This window comes from Panthera pardus, unplaced genomic scaffold (genome assembly GCF_024362965.1).
Source record: "Panthera pardus isolate Hobbes unplaced genomic scaffold, ASM2436296v1 HiC_scaffold_21, whole genome shotgun sequence".
NCBI lineage: Eukaryota > Metazoa > Chordata > Mammalia > Carnivora > Felidae > Panthera > Panthera pardus.
In genome coordinates, this window is record NW_026526777.1 from 53133661 (window position 1) to 53154148 (window position 20488).

The window sequence follows — 20488 nt, forward strand, 5'->3', positions numbered from 1 at the left end:
TCAGTATCTCTATTTAGACAGCTCACGGGTGTCTCACACTGAATATATGTAAAATGAAACCCATGATATTATCTCCTCAAATTGCTCCCTTCTCCAGTACATTTGTAGTACAAATTGTCTAAGTCAAACAGTGTGCAAAAGCGTGTAATTTTGAAATATACTGCCTAATTTTCTTTCAAGAAGGTTGTATCGATTTATGTTCACACTAGCAATGCAGCTCTACTGCCTTGTCTCCATGGCCTTGTCAACAGGGGAAGGAATCAAACTTTTGGATATCTGTAATGTGATAGATTACAATTTTGTAATCTGAGAAACAAAAAATAGTACTTTGGTATAGTTTTGTGTTTCAGTTATTCTGAAAAAGCTGCAACAGATTTTCATATGTTTAAGAGCAATCTGAATTTGTTTACTGCCCATTTTTTGGTTAGATCATTGGTCTAGGTTATTGAACAACAGGATCTCTTGCTATATTAAAGAGAGTATTTACTGTGATAGGATATTTACTGTGATAGCTGCAAAACAGTTTGCACTATTTTTTTAAAAAATGTTTTTTAATTTATTTTTGAGAGAGCACGAGTAGGGGAGAGGCAGAGAGAAGTGGGGGACAGAGGATCCAAAGTAGGCTCTGTGCTGACAGCAGCGAGCCTGATGCAGGGCTTGAACCCATGAACCATGAGATCATGACCTGAGACAAAGTCGGATGTTCAACCCACTGAGCCACCAAGATGTCCCTGTCTTTTTTTTTTTTTATGTTTAATTTTGAGAGAGAGAGAGAGAGAGAGAGAGAAAGAGAGAGGGAGAGAGACAGAGCATGAGTGGGGGAGGGGTAGTAAGAGAGGGAGACACAGAATCGGAAGCAGGCTCCAGGCTCCAAGCTGTCAGCACAGAGCCCAAGGTGGGGCTCAAACTCACGGACTGCGAGATCATGACCTGAAGTCGGATGTTTAACCGACTGAACCACCCAGGCGCCCCCGCCTTTTTTAAAGGATTTTATTTTTAACTAATTGTCAGGCTCGAATTCACAACCCTGATATCCAGAGTCGCAATGCTACTGACTGAGCCAACCAGGCACTCCCTGCTTTGTCTTTAACTTTTGTCTGATTACTGTTATTTTGTTCTACCATGCAAAATTTTTTTATTTTTATGTAGCCAAATCTATCAATATTTTCTTCTATGCCTTCTGGATTAGTCAATTAGAAAGGCCTTTCTCACTTCAAGATTAAAAAGGAATAGCTCCATGTCATCTTCTAATATTTTCATGGTTTCATGTTGTATGAAATGAAATCTTTGATCCATAGGAGGTTATCCTGGTGGAGAGAAGAGTGACTGATATTAAAGTGTAAAAGGGACCATGTCTTTGCTTAAAGCCCTTTAATTGTTTTCTGTTGCTCTTAAGATTAAATTTCAAATTCTTAACATGGTCTATTAACTCCAGTGTGATCGGGCTCTGGTCTTTCTGTAAAATCGTTATGTAATGTCTTCCCTTTTGCTCTCTGGGTCTCACTGGGTTTCTTTCAGTTTCTCAATCTAGTTATGCTTTCTCATGTCTCAGAATTTGGCTTGATCTGTTCCAGAACCAAAGTTAAATCTGTCTGTAATATACTGTTAAATCAGAGTTTATAGTATAGGCTTCTTCTTTGTAGTACCTATTAATTATAATTAATCATTTGTGTGATTATGCATTAACGGCTATCCTCTCTGCTAGATTATAACCTCCATGAGAACACTCTGGGCATCTTGTTCACTACCATATCTCATCATTATCTTTATTAATGAATTAATAAACTGAATACAGTTTATTAATGAATCAATGAACTGTTTTCTGACTTATAAACTAGTTTATGAATATGGCTAGGGAGAATCAAATCCCTAAACTTTAACTTTTGCTGACAGAACATAAAATTGGCCTTTAAATAAAAACCAGGCTGAGAATTGATAATAACTTATTTCTTTGATATTATAAGTTAGAATCCGCAGTAAATACCCGAACAGGTACATGTTAGTTAGCAGAACGTGAACTCATATTGCTCTCCTGACAAATACATTATGAATGCATTCAAACCACCAAGTATAACTCACCTCTTGAAAGTTATGTTGAGTGAACTTGTCTGCTATCCTTAGCAACTCACGACATGAATGTGTGTCAGCAAAAGCCCGAATGCCCAGGCAATTAGAAGGATCTAATTGTCTCTTTAAGAATTCACAGCAGGCTTCCTGTATTTCTGCCAACTGGAGGAGGCAAGCAGCTGGCAGAAGGGTCTGAACATTGCCCTCTTCCACAGTTATCTGGGAGGTATACGCAAAGTCAATCAGTAGTTCCATAGCCCTCTCATCTATGTCTCGGATCACTACTTCCGTCTGACGGCTTTCTGCCAATTCTCCTGTAAACATAGCTCGGAAGTAGGGACTGCAGGCTGACAAAATGACTCGATGGGCATATATCTTCTTAGCGCCCACAACTAGCACCACATCGCATAGCTCCCGATGCTTTCTCAGAAGGTTAATCACTTCCAAGGTTTGTCGAGGGTGCTTGTCTGAAATATAGGGCATGCGGGCGGGTTGGGGAACCCCTTCTGGCAGTTTATTGGGGTCTCCAAGGGTGCAGCGGCTTGTTACATCCATTCCAGTCTCTCCTGGTCGAATGTTGGTACACCTACAGGAATGGGGGAAGGGGGGGAGAAGAGATGATGGCAATATTATTAGAAACTCACTTTTGCCATAAAGTGTTCATAAGTAAAGAGATAAAGAAACCTGCAGGTAATCAAAAGGGAGAACTAAGTCCCCAAAGGGCTTCCATTCTAAGAACACGGGAACTCATAAACTTCCTTAAAGTCTTCTGAAGAACAGCATTAATGCCAAATCAGAGTACTTTCACTATGCACTCCCATAAAATAAAGGACAATTCCTTTTCCATCTCAGAAGTACTCAGACTAGAATGTCTTAGGCCACATCTTTTACAAACTACCTGTAATACATCAATAAAAATTTATGAAAAACATTTGTAAATTATTCTTTCTGCACAAAACAGACCTATGGACTTTAATTCCTTAATCTGGCTTAACCAAAATGTTGATATTTCTTTTCCTACAACACAGAAATGTCTATATCTCATTATAATGGCAATATTTTAGACTTCTCTCAAGTTCAGCCAAAGTTATAAAATATAGCTCATGCTGCATGAAAAGAACAAAAAGGGAGGCCAGGGCCCCTAAAATTAACTTTATATGTAGTACTGTATTTCCTTTATTCTAATATGCATAATTTTCACAGTTTATACAGGCGATTACAATTGTTCTAAGTAAAAAACAAACTAAAAGTAAACTAAAAAAAAAAAAAAAAAATCCTAAGCACAGGTTACAAAAACTAGTGTTAACAGGATGCTACAGATAATTACTGGTGGCCAGACATTCTTTTGTCTGTGAATGAGAGGAAAGCTTAGATAGAACTTTGTAACATTAAAGAAAACTGAGGTATGGGAAAATTATATGGACAAATACATGCTAGACTGTCAGCTAATAAAAGCTTTGCATACGTTTAATGCAACTTACACTACTAAGAAGTTATTAAACGAACCATATGACTTATAAGTGAGGAAGTATAGTAAATAACTATGTAGTTAATCACATTAGTTTGTTCCTAGAAAGGGAAAGAATCAAACCAAATATTTTAGAAGCCATTCACAGGGAGAAACGAGTTAAAATTCCCCCCTTGTGTAAGTTCAACCATAGATGTCTCAAAAATATTTCACCATATCTTAAATTAAGATTTTCTTTTTCCCTTCAAGTCTAACCACTCTGAGGGTTGGGTACTATGGCTACTCTGTACCAGCAGCATAAAGTTTCATACACTGTAGAAAAGATGGGCCTGGGTTGAAATGCTAGTACTGACAATTACTGGGCAAGTTACTTATCCTCTGTAATCCTCAATTTCTTCGGCTGTAAAATGGGCATCTATCCTATATTGGCAAAGATTAAAGGAGATAATGCACATAAAAGCTTCCAGTTCAGGGCTTGCTACATTTTAAATTGCAGCTATTGTAGTAATAGAATTATTACGTTCCTTTCCAATGAGGTCATTATGCTTATCCATGTTAGAAATCAAGTCTGAGTTGATATGCTTCAATTAATATTTAAATAAATTTTGAATTAATAGTAATCCAGCAAGTCTGGATTGAAGTTTACCTTTACTTAGAAATCTTTTCTTCATAGTTTATGAACATTCAAGTGGGAAAGAAGATGGCAGGTGAAATATTTTTTTAGTAGGATTCTTAGGAGCCTCTGTACAAAGATTTTGTTAGACTAATTTGGGGACAGAGATATTAAATCTGACAATAAGCCTCATTCGTTTAAAAGTACTGTATATTTCCAACTGTTCCCACCAAATCAGTCAGAATCAAGGAAGGTTTACTATGGTTACAAAAGAAATATATAGGTCCATAAATAGACATTCCCCACTTTACAAATGAATACTTTTCCCAACATTTAATTTTATGTTAGGTATTTGGAGGCTTATATACTTCTATAGCAAGAGTGCTGTAAATGGGGGCTAGGTTTAGTTGTAAAATCAACTTAGTGTGTCATAAGCAACACTGAAAAAATGAAACATAAGAAAAAATATTGGCATATATTCCCTTTACGTCACTGTTTCAACTGTGTGTTGTATACACACACGGATTCATATATATCTGTATAATTGGGTCCCTTTGTAAGCTCTATGTTATAGCAATAAACTTAAAAGCCACTGACATAGAGTTCTGACCTGAATTTTGAAGTCTGAAGACACAAAGGCCAAGAGGTTCAAGGAGAAGGAAAAGAACATTTCTCGTTTTGGGATTGATTAAGGGTTTGTTGTTGCTGTTGTGTTCGGTGGCTTTTGAGTGGGATGATGGCTGGAGCTCAGGAAGCTACTCTTACACGCAGACTTTGGAAGTCTGTAAGTTGGGCATTTCCTGTATATGTAAGTATGTGTTACCCTAACTGTGCTAAAGGACACCCTCTTGAGAGGCTGTAATAATTATTTTCCTTTAAAAAGGGATCTGGAAAAAATGAGGGTGACAGCTCTGTAAATTTCTCAAATTTGATACACACAACATCATAGGATCAGGGTATGTGAGTGTTAATAAATTTTACATGTTAATGTTCTCCAGAAATCTTTAGATACTTTTTTTTAGATGTTTATTTATTTCTGAGACAGAGAGAGACAGAGCATGAGTGGGGGAGGGGCAGAGAGGAGGGAGACACAGAATCTGAAGCAGGCCCCAGGCTCTGAGCTGTCAGTACAGAGCCTGACATGGGGCTTGAAGTCACAAACCGTGAGATCGTGACCTGAGCTGAAGTAGGTCGCTCAACAGACTGAGCCACCTAGGCGCCCCATCCAGAAACCTTTAAATATGAAAAGCAACCTTGCTTGCTTGTCATAATTTGTTACCTAGCTTGAAGAATGGAGATTGAGATTTGGAATAGAATGCACCATCAGATCATCTAGCATAATACCCTCCTTTAACAGATGAAGGAACTGATTTGGTTAGGTGACTTCTTTAAAATCATGAAGCTTTCTTTCAGTAGCACAGCAGGCCTCCTGATACTCTAGGATAAACTACAACTATCTCCTGGGGCAATGTGAATATTTAATAATGTGACTGATGTGAATGCTGGGTTAGGGAAAGAAGGGAGATGTAGAATTATTTAACAATTCAAAGTAAGATTTTCAGTTTTTTCCTTATGGATATCCAAATTTCTGTACAACTTTTTAAAGCCCAAAAAGCTACAGTAAAATGCAGATTAATTTGGTCTAGTCATCATGAAGAACTTCACCAGTGGACTATCAGAAGAGTCAAGTAACTTGGTAAAAGGACCACAAAATGAATGTCAGGCTTAAGGAAAATAGCATAACAAAATTGAACTTAAGTCTTTCCTTTTCCAGCTTAAAAAAACCTGGGATGGTCTAAGAAATTTTCAGAATTATCTCTAAACATTTCTAAAATAGTCAAAGGTTATTACCTTTTAAAAAGTGATTCCAGGTAATATATAAGAGAAGCAAGTTTATACCTTATGTTCATATTTCATATGTAGAAATTGAGGTGTTAACTTCCTAGGTAAATGCCACCCACTTAAACTGACAAATAATTATAATGAAGATATTCAGATTTTCATAATTATCACACCGTATCTACCAGCATGAAAAAATCTATGTTCCTCTAAGTTGGTAATTATTCTTTTAACACATATTTACTAATTGCATATAATTTACAAAGCAGTTTGTTTGAAGTGAGAAAAAAATCAAAGGAATATAAAGAGGCAATCAGGGAATCTATCTAGAAGAGGGGATACATGAATAACCAGAGAAAGGGCAATCAGGATACAAATTGTGGTCAGAAAGGCAAAAATTGGTATAGTATTTGTTTATACTGGAAAGATCCTAGATCTGATTGGCATAAGCTACAAGGTTACTTCAAGGGTATGTATTTTTGTTGTGAAGTAGGAATATTACATTGGGTTATTCTTGAACTTAGGTGAAATATCCCATACCCATGGTCCAGATCATTATATTTCTGTTTCTGATTCTACACTCACTAAGCAGTCTTCTCATGAATAATTCTTCCAGAGATATCATGTTATTTAAAAGGAGGCATAGATGACTCTGAGTTTTAGGTCAGCCTCATGTGAGTCTCACAGACTTAATCATCTATATTGAGAGAGTCTAACATCTGGCCTTCAGGGGACAGTTATCAGTTTACTACCCCTAAAGCTGTAGCATGGACAGGAACTACAGTATAATAAAACACCTGTGTTGAGAGGGTCCCCTGGGAAGGAGAGACTAGAAAAGGACATTTTGGGAAGAAGAAACTACATTTACATTACAAAGGCACAACCTGAAAACAAAGAACAGTTTTTCCTTTCTCCAACAGCAATCTGTTTTTCCAAAGTACTTATAAATTCAAGCTTTCTATGCTTGGCCTTAGCCCACAGGTGATTCTGTATTCTAGAACACAAACTGTTCATAATTCCTGACATCTGGTAGAAACAGCACCATTTATGCTTGGTAATTTACAGACTGAAAAAAGCTGAGCAGTTAAAGGATAATTTTTGCCACCCATGTAAATAATCAAGGAAGCTTTTAATCACAATGCTTAATGATGCCTTGTACATGGTAGATGCTGAAAAAATATATCACATGGTTAACAGAGGTGCAATCAAGCTTCTTTCAAAAAGAACCAACATTAAAGACAAGATAAATTCAAAACTTCCTATTTTAATATTGACATTGCATGTTGAAATGAAAACATTTTTGTTGCAACCATAATGATGTACATACAGATAGTACTGTTGAACTTAGATATAAACAATTTTTTATTTCACCTACATACAATAAGGAAGCTAATTTCTACATCTCTGCCTTTTCATTTAAAAGTATACCATAGCAAGAAAAAAAAAACACCTGTGCTGTTAATTATTGTATGAGTACAGATTCTGACTTTTAATAATGGGTAATTTCTATGAGCACTGGGTGTGGTAGGTAGGTGATGAACCCTGGGAATCTACCCCCAAAACCAAGAGCACACTGTACACACTACATGTTAGCCAATTTGACAACAAATTATATTAAAAAAAAAAACAGGTAGTTTCTATACTTTTATCAGTGGTCTGGTTTGCAAACTTGCTAAGAATTCCCTTAAATGAGGTCATTCTCCAAAGGTCTGTCCTCTCTGCTCTCTATACACATTCTTAGGGGGACCTCGTCTAACCTCATGGTTCCTATCATCCATATGTGAATGGCTAAAAGGGCCTTATCTTCTGTCTGAATAAATTCTGAATTTGGATCCATATGAATGTCTTGTATCACACAAGTGAAAATATCTCAATGATATATCTAAAACTGATTCCTTGATTCTCTACCTTCCTCCATGTCTCTCTTCTAGCCTTCCCCAGATTAATAAAAAGCAATTTTATTCTTCCAGTTTCTCAGGCCAAAAATCTTGGGCCTCTTCCCTTCCACACACTCTCAAACCCAATCCATCAGCAAATCCTGTCATTCTAGCTCCAAATAATATCTAGATTCCAACTATTTCTCTACATCTTCACCAGTCCCACCCTAATTCAGGCTATTCTCACCCTTTTTTAACATTGTAATAGTCTCATAAATAGTCTTCTTGCTTCCACCTTTGCCAATTTATATTCTCTTCTCTAAAGAACCTAACTGATCGTTTAGAAAAGTCAGATTACACCACTCCTCTGCTTAAAATGCTTTAAATACTCAGTCACAAACAAAGAATATAAGGTTTACCAGCTTCGACATGACTCTTCCCCTGGCTTGCTCTCTGAATTCATCTCCTATTGCTTTCCTCTTGCCCACTGTTCTCTAGTCACACAGACTTACCTTGATATTTTCTGGGACATACCAAGACTTCTCTTGCTTCAGACTCTTATTCCTTCTTCCTGAAAGTTTCTTCCCCCAAATATTTATGAAGCTCACTCTGTCATTTCTTTCAGATCTCTGCTCAAATGCCAACTTATCACACAACTGTAGGGGCCAAGGGCAGGCCATCTAAAGATGGGACACTTTGGCATGAACATTGAGTTAAAAGCAATCCTGGGTCACCTGGGTGGCTCAGTCGCTTAAGGATCTGACTCTTGGTTTCGGCTCAGGTCATGATCTCAGTTCATGAGTTCAAGACCCACATCGGGCTCTGTGCTGGCAGTGTGGAGCCTACTTGGGATTGATTCTCTGTCTCCCTCTCTCTCTCTGCCCCACCCCTGTTCTCTTTTAGTAAATAAACTTAAAAAAATAGATTTTATATATTTACATATATATATGTATATATATTCACATATATATGTATATATATGTAAATATATATATGTAAATATATATGTAAATATATATATTCACATATATATGTATATATGTAAATATATATGTAAATATATATGTAAATATATATATATATATATGTGTGTGTGTGTGTGTGTGTAAATAAAAGCAATCCAAACCCAGCAGATTCAGAAAAAGCTCTTCACCTCCCCTTCAACTGCCTGCTTTACCAGGAAGACAGCTATTGACAGAGATTTCTCTTTATCTAAGAAACTAATCTGCAGAATAGGATACCTTTGTTTTCCAAACATCTTTCCCTTCTAATGGTATTTCTCTCCTTTGTACCCTCAGTCCAATACCCCTTGCCTTAGCTCACATAAGCATAATGTTGCCTATCTTTGGGATTTCCATGTCTGTGTGGATTCCCTCTACAAATGCTATTGAATTTGATTTCCTCATTGTCTCATTGTTAATTTGATTCTAAGTCCAGCTTTAAGGACCTCGAAGGGCAGAGGAAATTCCTTCTCCCCAACACCACCTTATATGAAATAGTATCTCCTATTTCTACCACTCTATACCCTTTAATTTTCTTCATAAATATATTCCCTCCTGACATACTATATTGGTTTTATCGCCTAATTAGAATATAAGATCAATGAGAACAAGGCCCTTGTTTTCTTTTGCTCACTGCTATATCCCAATACCGGGGTCTAGTGTTCACTAAATTGTTGTTAAATGAATTCAACTTTTCTTTCTGCCAAAATAAATTATACCCTCCGAACTCTTGTCTCATTCTCTCAAAACCAGGTTTGTAGCCAGGCAAGCTTGTAGCCAGGTTCAAACCTTACCTCCATTACTTATTAGGCATAATCTTGGGCAAATTGCTTAACTTCCTGATCCTCAAGTTAATTATTTGTAACATAGGGATAATTACACTTACCTCACAAAGAGTGACAGTGTTGGGATTTGTCTGAATGTAGGTCCTCTGACTTTGAAGTCAGTGCCTTATAATTCCAAACTATCTTAGGCAACTGGATTGAGTGTTTGAAATAGAAATGACTCTGGTAATCTGATTTATGTGGTTGTCATTCTTAGAAGGGAAAAAAAGGCAAGCATATTGCCACATGGCTGGACCACACTGCCCTTTTAGGAGAATGAGAAGCAATGACAACAGGGATTACCTCATTTTAAATGTTCTGAGAAGCTGTATTTAATTCTAGCAATTTAATTCTAGAAGCCATATTTAATTCTATACACTAAGTTATTTCTCCTATGGTTCTGCTATTTGTTTTTGTAAATGTGTACTTTTAAAATTCTGAGTGCACATCCTCCATTATTCTTATTACAACCACGGGATTCTACTGGCAGAAAAGCGAGTTTTTTGGTACATTTTTCTGGGCACCTTTTGAAAGGAAGTTATAATAAGGGTCCTAGAAATAGACTGTGTTCACACCTTGTCACATCTATATTCACAACTTCTTTGTTTGGAGTCTGATGAAATAAATACTCTAAAGAGTTGGGGGTGGGATGGTAAACTGAGGTGTGATCTGCTCCCCAAGACAGAACCCTAAGAAAGGTTTTAATTAAATCTTAGGGCGGCAAGCTTTATTGTCCAAGTAAAAATTCATCTAGAAAAACAAGAAGATCTCAAATTATTTGCTTTTTCAATCTGTGGCTTTTTATTCCAATATTGAACAAATGACATTACAAATATACACAAAAAAGAAACTGAACTCAAATAACATTTTTATTAACTTAATTTACAAGATTAATCTATATGTATTTTAAGATTTAAGGAGGTAAGTGGAAAGGATTATTCTGGACTCTATCCACATTTAACAAACTAGGGAGACCAAACAGAGCTTTTGCCTTCTCCCCGGAAGACTCTGTCAATTCTGGGAAAGAATCAGTTTATCTAAAACCAAAGGGTATAAAATCTGCTAATAATAACTTTAGCAGATTTTGTATTCTTTTAGCACTGATGAAAAACATAACTTCAAGATAAATTCTATTAATACCATATTTTACCATCAACTCTCTCAAATTTTAACATAATCTTGATTTTGTTCCTCCTCTAGCCATGTGCTTCAGGGGAAGATGACCATGTTTTTAAGGATGAATCCTGACTTCTTTCAAATCAATTAACTGATGGCATTCTCTTACCTAAGCTGGTCATCAAATTACAGGAACAGATTTACATTCCATAATTTAGGGAGTTTCTTCTGCAGGGCATTAACAAGGAAGAATGCAGCATTCTACACTGGTAGGTGGTAGTGGGATGGGAGACCAATTTTAGGGCAGGATTAAGCCGACACTGCACAAACTACACTGGAGAGACAGAGAACTTGGGTCCAAGATGATATTACCAAGCCACTGCATCAACCAGTCTTGGAGCCCACCCCGACCTCTGGCCTTCTGGTTATGTAAATAAAAGATTTCCATGTTGATTATGCTAGTCTGAGTCAGGACTTTCAGCCCAAAGCATTCTGATACCAAAAACATGGTAGTTAAAATGTGAAATGGTAAAATCAGCCACGCATTCTAAATTTCCTAACCAACTTGAATTTAGAAATTTACTCTTGCTTTGACTAGTAGTCTTTTTTAAAAAAATATTTTTAAAAAATGTTTATTTACTTTGATTTGAGAGACAGAGTGTAAGTAGAAGAGGAGCTAGGTGGTGGGGGGAGAGTGAATCTGAAGCAGAGCTTCGTGGGGCTTGATCTCAAAAACTGGGAGATTATGACCTGAGCTGAAATCAAGAGACGCTTAACCAACTGAGCCACCCAGGCACCCCCAACTACTCTTGTATACAGAGGGTCTTCCTCCATTATTATCATATTTTCTAAACATGGCACTGATAGATTTAAGATCATGGTCCGAATGTGTGGCTTTTCTTTCAAATGAAATGAAAATGTGAGAAGACTAGATACTGTTCTTTACTGACTGTTCAATTCCCACTAGGCTGTTATATTCACTTTTCAAATACTGTGTTTCTTTGACACCAGATATATGAGGGTGCTTAATAAAAATGCAGGTTCCTGAGGTGCTAGAGAATCAGAATCTCTGGTGATATGACTCTAGAATCTGTATTTAGCAAGCAGGTAATTTTAAACACATTAAAATGTGAATAAATAACTGACTTAATAAAATCTAATAAAATAAAAATCTCTTTTTCAGTGGAAGTCAGTTTTTACAAAAAGAATATACTGACCTAAGTTGAAGGGAAATTAACAGAGTGGGGAAAGCAAGAATTCAAAATGCAGCTATAAAGGGAAAAAAAAGTAAAACATATAAACATATTGTCAAACATATAAATTAAACAAGAAGGATTCACTTACCCAAAATGTCAATAAATCTAAACAATTCTACAAGGCAAACATCAGATATTATGGAATCAGTTTAAGAAACTATAATTATTACAATTGAATCTCTACATAGTGAGAAGAAAAAAACTGCTATAATAAATTTTCAATTATTGTTATTTTACATTCTGGGGAAAGGAACAGCATTTATTTCAGAGACAGATGCTGCTTTTGAGAAAACAAGTATTTAGGCCCTTTAATTATGAAAGGCAAGGTGAGGTCCCCCTAGAATGACAAAGACCATCAGAAGGGTTTTGCTTACAGGTTTTGTTTTGTTTTGAAATTGAAATTGCATTTGAGTACCATCAGGAGGGCTTGTACTCTTAGTTCGCCACAGTCCCTACCACTCTGTCTTATGTGAAGCCATGCCACACATTCAATATGATCTAAAGATGTAAGATTTTGTTTTTTAACTGCTTCTACTAGAGATATCAGGATTGTAACAAAGAGACTAAACTGCTCACTATAATAAAGTAACAATAATTGAGAAGGGAGAATTATAACACAGGGGAAAGGAAAGGGAGGCACTGATAAAAATGGTGGCAGGTTGTGATCTAAGGGGAGACAGCCAGTAAGAAAATAATGAATAGTCAAAAAACTTCATTATCCCTAAATTTTCAGTAAAAACCTGAAGTTTCCAATGGCAGTGGTTAATGAAGGTAAAGAAAGAGATACTGGGTATGGAGTATTTCCAAAATGAAGTTTGCCTGTGACAAGAAGAGACCTTTAATGTCAGTTTAAAGTGGAAGAAGACTAGAAAATGATATATACTAAAATGAAGAATGAGAAAGAGGGAGCAATTTAAAAAAATAGTAGAGAATAAATGATGGTGCGAGATCCTTGAAGAGGGGGAGTATACAGAACCAAAATACAGAGGAATGACTCTTTGACAAAAGGTAGAAAGGCTTACATAAGAGATCAGAGGAAGGGAGTAAGGGGGCGGAAATAATGAGGAAACAGATACATTTATTTTGTGGTAAGGAGGTATCAGGGCCTTGGGAAAGTTCATACCTGATGGCCTCTATTTTTTCTGTGAAGTTGGGGGAGCAGGCCATTGCTGCCAGTGGGAGGGGTAGTGACAGGGTCATGAGAGAATGCATGAAGGTGTGACACAGCTGCTTCAGGCAGTGAGTACGCGTTAACTGGGGAATGAGTAAGCATTAACCAGGGACCTACAGATTTACTGTTAGATAACACTGTTGGCTCAAATAACATATGTTTTAATTGTTTATTTTTTATTTATCATTCTGAGAGACAGAGGAGAGAGAGAAAGTAGAGGGTGGGGGTAAAGAGAGAAGGGGAGAGAGAATGCCAAGCAGGCTCCACGCTGTCAGGGCAGAGCCTGATGCAGGGCTCAATCCCATAAGCTGTGAGGTCATGACCTGAGCTAAAATCAAGAGTTGGATGCTTAGCTGACTGAGCCACCCAGGCACCCCTGGCTCAAATATTAAAGATTCTGATTAAAGTAGCATGAATTCCCCATGGCTTCTTTTTTCTAGCAGTAATCAGCAGTCCAAATCAAGGAATATAAATGCTTGCACTAATCAAGAGTTGGGAGATGCCACACAATCTAGGGAGTTACGTGATGGCTAGAAAATGGTTGAAGTGGTTGCAGAAGCAGTAGGGGCAAAGGCATGTTGAACTGATAGAGTGGCATTCCAGAGGTTATTCTCAGAAAACAAGTTATGAAGACTTATTATCCCAGAGAGAAAGTTTTTCTCAGTGTGAATAGGAATGAATAGTCAAAATAAGTAAAGGTGAAAGTCATAAGAATGTATGTATGTATCTATGTATCTGTTTATTTATCAAAAAAAATGTTTAATGTTTATTTCTGAGAGAGAGACAGAGACAGAGACAGAGCATGAGCAGGGGCAGAGAGAGAGGGAGACACAGAATCTGAAACAGGCTCCAGGTTCTGAGCTGTCAGCACAAAGCCTGACGTGGGGCTTGAACTAAGGAACAGTGAGATCATGACCTGAGCTGAAGTTGGACGCTCAACCAACTGAGCGCCCCACAAGAATGTATTTATTTATGTTTGTACTCTATAGTTAAGAGATTGTTTTAAAAGTCCCAACAATCTAGGAAGTCAAGGAAATGTGGGGTAGGTAAAGAGATGGGTAATTTCCACGAACACTGATACCTCTACCCACCCAAAATGTGTAAGCCACCCTCAAATTTCAGGGCTACCATGTCACACATTCCTTAGACCTTTTACTCCAAAAGTAATATTCTTAGTTGAGGAAAGAGCCATTTTCTATAAAAAGTTTAGAAAACACAGTCTCTGCTTCTAAAGCATTTATAATCAAGTTTTGTCTCCTAGTCCAAAGACCTGCAAATCTTTTCTTAGCCTGGGATTGTGCTCCCTACCTAAATGAACATCTCTCCCTTTATACTTCAAAAGTTCATTCGGAAATTAACAGCCTTCTCTTAAAAAAACAAACAAAAAGATTCAGCTAAACTGACCATTATTTAAAGTCCTAAGCAGGCTCGGAAAAAGAGAAAACTACAGATAGGAGTATAAAAACCCTTAAGACAGAAATAATAGCCCAAAGTGCCAGCTCTGCTTACCAGGAGGGCACCCACTAGCACTACCTGATTCCATACCAGGAAGCCAGGCTGTAACCCCTTAATCTGAAAACAGGTCATAAATGCTTTAGCCCTAAAATACCTCATCCCTGCTTATCGGGTAAAATGAATATCAGGATTGGTCCAGCCATCAAGGGATGAAGGAGGAAGAGCATGCAAACAAGCTAGCCTCCCTTTACGTCAGGACAGCCAGGGCCTCCCTAGGATACCTCTTAGCAGGTCTGCTGACATTTCATTGGCAGCACTGTGTTATACGGCCATGTCAAATGCAAAGAAGATGATGATACCAAGCATAATATTTTATGTTCCTGTTTCTATATAGTAAAGGAAAGGAAGAACAGTTGTTCAGCAAGCTAACCTACAGTGCATGCCACACCAAGGAAGAGTCATTTTACACTAGCAGGTACATTTTACACTACTATTTTTAAACATGCATTTTAGACGGATTAAAATAAATAGGAAATTCTAAAGATATGAGACCTGAATGGGATTGTTATTGTTGTTTGAAGCAAGGAGAAGCTCATCTGATCTTGAGGTTCTGTCCTTGGCATCCCCCTTTTCTGTTCTACCCTCATTCATGCCTACAACTTCAAGAACATTCTGTGGGCTGCTGATGCGCAATTTTTTGCATCTCTTCTGCTCTCTTGTGTCCCAAACCCATATTCCAGTTATATGCTGGCTATCTCTGTTGGCTGGTTTCCTAGACATAACAATCTTAAAACGTATGAAAGAGAAACTATTTCTGGCTTACTGAAACCTGTTGGTGCCTCTTCCTGTATTTTTGATCTCATCATGGCAGCACCTGGTTTCCCAAGCTGAAATCCTTGGAGTCATTTATGCTGCTACCTTTTCCTTATTCTATATCCACCAAATCCTTTTGATGTCACTATTAGACAAAGTCTTAATTCCATCCTCTTCTCTCAATCCCCACTGCCACAGATCTACTTCCAGTCGTCGTCAGGTTTCACCTAAACCACCACAACTCCTGTAATTAGTTTCTTCGCCATCATTTCTTCCCTCTTTCCAGTCTATGCCCTTTCCTCCCAAAGATCAGCCCCAAGAACAAATCTAATCTATATAACAATGTACACTGGTTCTTAAATACCTAGAGGATAAAGCTGAACTCTTTCCCATGGTTGCAGCCTAATTCTCTATGATTTTTCCCTGTTTCACTTTTTCTGCCCCCACATGCTCTACACTGCAGATATACTCACCATTCCATTCATGTCATATACTTGCAGGTCTTGGTGTCTTTTTTTGAGGTGGGGGCACAGCACAGATGTTCCTTCTGTTTATGGGGTCTTTAATTAACTTCCTTCTTTAAATTCGTATCTTTTAAAGTACATTCTTTACTTTAAAGCAAATCCTTATCCTTTCTATAAGATCCAGCTCAAATATCACCATCTCTGTGAAGCTCTCCTCATCTTCACAGAGCAGAAGTTCCCTTCTCTATGTTTACATCTCTATTAAAATTCTGTTCATGTTGTAGTATGGTGTCTATTCACATGTCTTTCCATCTCTTCATCTGCATATATACAGTATATGGGCATATAATCAGTTCTATAGAAATGTTTGGCGAGTGAACAAATCAATTCCTAATAAAATCAGGCTCAGTTTCCTATTTATATATTTAAGGAAGGAAATAATTACATTGCAAAATGATTTAGTATCTCTAAATGAAATACATGATTAAAAAATAATATCTTAGGGGTGCCTGGGTGGCTCAGTCCATTAAGCATCCAACTTCAACTCAGGTCATGATCTTGCAGTTTGTGGGTTCAAGCCCCATATCGGGTTCTGTGCTGACAGCTCAGAGCCTGGAGCCTGCTTTGGATCTGTCTCTCCTCCTCTCTTTGCCCCTTCCCTGCTCACGTTCTGTCTCTCTATCTCAAAAATAAATAAACATTAAAAAATAATATGTTGGGAAACAGGCATATTTTTGGTGAGACTAGATTGGTATAATCTCTAAGGAAGGAAATTTGTCAATATTTACCAAAATTTAAAAACACACATACTCTTTGGGCAATTCTACATCTAAGAATTTATTCTATGCATACACATTTGGTCAAAAACAACTGGCAAGGATATTCACTGCAGACTGGTTGTAATAGCAAAATATTGAAATAGCTTTAAGTGTCTCCGAAAAGGACTGGTTAACTATATGGCACTTACAGACAATGAAATACTAAGTAGCTAGCAAAAAGAATAAGGTGGGTCTATATGTACTTGTCATAATCTACAAGATAATGTGTGAAGTGAAAAAAGAAAGATATAGTAGAATGTGCGTGGTATGCTGACATTAGTGTTTTTAGAAAAGGAGAGTTGTTGTGTATGCTTGTATGTCCATTATGTTTATGAAAAATGAATAAGAAACTGTTTGTAGTGGTTGCCTATAAAGAGAACTGGGAGCTGGGGTCAGCATTGGGAGACTTACTTTTCACTGACCATCTTATTGTATCTTTTACATTTTGTATCTGTACACATAATGGCTATTTAAATGAATTCAATAAAGCTTTACTAGTAAGATGTCAATCAATTTCATAAAACTTTGTAATTAAGCATTAAAATACCTTTAACGAACTTGTTTTCAGCCTTTTCTTGTTCATATTTTTTGGCAGGTAGCACGCAGGGAAAAAGCCTGCAGGTACTGTTTAGTCATTTAAATGATTATTCAGGAATCATTAGGCACCAGGGATGCAAAGGTATAGAAGACTCAAAATTCTCTAGTAGGGAGAATAAACGTGTATTCAAATAATCTTAATAGAGTTACTTCTTATTCAAAGCTTCTCCAATAGCAGCTAAGTATAAAACCAACATTACTGCACAGAGACTGCCTTCTGGGCTGCAGCTACAAGAATGACAGCCAAGCAGGGAAAGGTAAGCAAATGTAAAATTAAATCCGAGATCAATGGGTAGGCCAGGCTCTGGCCAAGTGATGGTGATGAAGAAAGAGCTGTAGTTTGACAATTAATGGCACAAGAATTCTCTCAACATGATTTTGAATAACTGGCAGTATTATATAATAAAGCAAGAAAAAAAAGCATGTAGATATGAGTGATTAAGTGAATATTTTATATAGAAATTACTGATAAACCAAAGACATTCCCACGCTGTGCCTTCTCTTTTTAAAAAATAAGAAGCTCTTATTTTAGCAATTACATAAGATATGACATTTATGGCAGGTGAGGAACAGAAGCAATGAGGAAGAGAAGCAATCAGTGGTTTTTGCAACCATGATAAAGGATAAAGTGGTAAAGCATTTAATAGATGTTAATTTCTTCATGTACTCTGCAGTCAAATATTATTCCTACATGAAGTTTGATACAAATAAGATACTGACATTTGTTACATCATATCATCTTTAATCTGGAGATCTCAAAGCATTTGAAAGCATTCATTAGTTCCCAATATCCTGGTCAGATACATTAGAAAAATAAGTTGGGACACAGAGAAGGTAAACAGTTCAAGGTCAATCAAAAAATCAATAACAGATTTGGAAAACAATATATATTCTTGTTCCTGGTCCTAAGTCATAAGTCATACCCCCATCATTTAATGTTTCTTCTCCTAAAATGTTTTCTTCTCTTCTCTGGCTCTGCCAGAGCCATTTCTCTTTGATGCTAAGTAACAAATGATTACATACAGTTCAATAAATGTGAAATGAGTTTAAAGAACAAAGAAAAAGAACTGGGCTGATTTTGTTTTGATGACTCTAGATCTATTTGTTAGAAAATATTAAGAAAAAACATTATCAACTTTAGAATTGGGAGGGCTTATGATTGTCTATATAATCTTACACTCTGCTCCATTTTTCTATGGGTTAAGTTATTATGTCCACTACCTTTTTCAGTCCCCCAAGAATCTTTCCTGCAATGCAGCTATTTTAATTAACAGAACAAATGTACTATTGATCACCAATAAAATAGGCCAAACCATAATTAGGTATATGTACAGTGTATTACAAATTATTATTATTCTTCAATGGCAACAGAATCTTCTACATTCTATAGAGAATTGAAGACTAAGGAACTCAGAGAGTAGCATATCACACTTAATGATTATCACAAAAATTACCATGCAAGAAGGAAAATTTAAATGTTAACAACTACGTAAAATTCATAACGTTCTTTAGACATGTAGGTACTATATCGGGCTCTTATTTAAAATGTGATTAATTCTAGATAATACTTTTGATTTATTTTAGAACAAGAATCATCAGTTCCAGCAGAATTTGGTAAAGTTTGAAATCCCTTTCAAAAAATTAAATGAAGTCCTGAATTATTCCATGTTGAATTTCAATCAGTGAAACTGAAGGTTTTCTTCCTAAAAGCCTACCTGCGCATTGGCTTTCCTTCCATGCACCATGAAAAGTACCCTTCACCACACTCTACAGCCGAACCTAAGACAACAGAAAAGCAGTAACTTAATAAAAAACTATTTCTGATCTTTCCAGTAACAATCTCTATATAATCATTTCGTTCAGTGATAAAAAAAAAAAAAACTTTATATCATATTATACCACAGGCCTTTTGCATCTGCACCGTCATAACCTTAGTGCCTTTAAGATGACTATCCTCAGTCTGGATATAGACATGGAAAGCTAAAACGATTATAAGTGAAAGTGAGGAAAGCGCGCTTATACAGTCCTGAATGCTAGGTTAGTTTTGGCCTCTCCTCAAAAAGTGCTTGAAGACATTTAACTTTTGGCCTCACTATCAAGTATACCTACAGAACACATTTACCCACAGAAGTAATAAGAGGATAGACTGGATAGGGAACACGCTGGCTTAACAACGGATCTGAAGCTTTAACTTGTCCCGAAGTGACAGGAGCAGGGGGCGGCATTTGCCTTTAAAAACAAACGACTCGACTCCGCTTCCGACAGTCGGGCAGCACGAACGGAGCAGAGCTCTGGTTCCAGACTAACATTCTCCTTACAAGCCCTTCGTTCAGTGCCCGAAACAATGTCCACCACCCACTTGGCAAGACCTCGGTAGGTCCCGAGGGTTAAATGGGACGCACAGTACCCATTTCCTTCCCCCGAATTCCAGCTCTTGTCCGGGGAAGCTGTGCAGGGTAAGAACCCCAGCGTCCCCCAGGGCTCCCGGGTAGGGGTGTCAGCCAGCTAGAGCGCAGTCTGGTGCCCCGCGAGGCCCAGCCCCAGCGCCCCAAAAGCCCCGTTTCGGCGCCCACTGACAGGCGGCGGGCGAAGCACGGCCCCCTACCCCACCCGGCAGCTCAGCAACTTAGGACCAGATTTGCAAAGCAAGTTCTGGGCGCTGTCCACTGTCTCCTGCTCTAAGGCGGCTAACTCACCGGCTCTGTCACTTTCTTCTCTGCCGCCGCCCCCTCTCTGCCTGCTCCACTGCCGCCGCTAGCGCAGGCAGGATCAGATCCTCAAACTATTTCCTCCCCACCCCTCTCGTCTCTTCAGCAGCGGAAGCGGTCCTGCTCCTAAATCGTTCCTTCTGGAACTCATACAGCCCGCCAAAAGGTTCCGGCGCGGCTCAGGAAGTAGCCGCGCCCTTTGCTGGAGATTCGGATCGCCTCAAAGACTGCCTGTCCTCTTAGCCGCTTCCTCCAATCCTGAGGATGACCACTTTGCAAGTTCACAGCTGATCTGACAGTATTTGAATACCGAAGTTTCCTTCTTTCTTCTTTGTTTTCCCCACCAGAAGGCAATAGAAAAATGGGTGTAGTCACAAAAAGCTAGGAGTTTTTATTTATCC

The 20488-nt window shown here is 37.7% G+C and overlaps 1 protein-coding gene across 1 annotated transcript in view; it reads right to left on the bottom strand.

Annotated features, from left to right (window-relative positions):
• KLHL20 (kelch like family member 20) overlaps positions 1-20189 on the bottom strand; it is a 63819-nt gene extending 43630 nt beyond the window's left edge. The window contains exons 1-3 of the mRNA XM_019425220.2: positions 20076-20189; positions 19095-19158; positions 2080-2653 (exon numbers count right to left, since the gene is read on the bottom strand). Coding sequence (XP_019280765.1) covers positions 2080-2653; positions 19095-19117 — 597 coding nt within the window. The 5' untranslated portion in view covers positions 19118-19158; positions 20076-20189. The remainder of the gene's footprint in view (positions 1-2079; positions 2654-19094; positions 19159-20075) is intronic.
• Between the last annotated feature and the right edge of the window lie 299 nt (positions 20190-20488).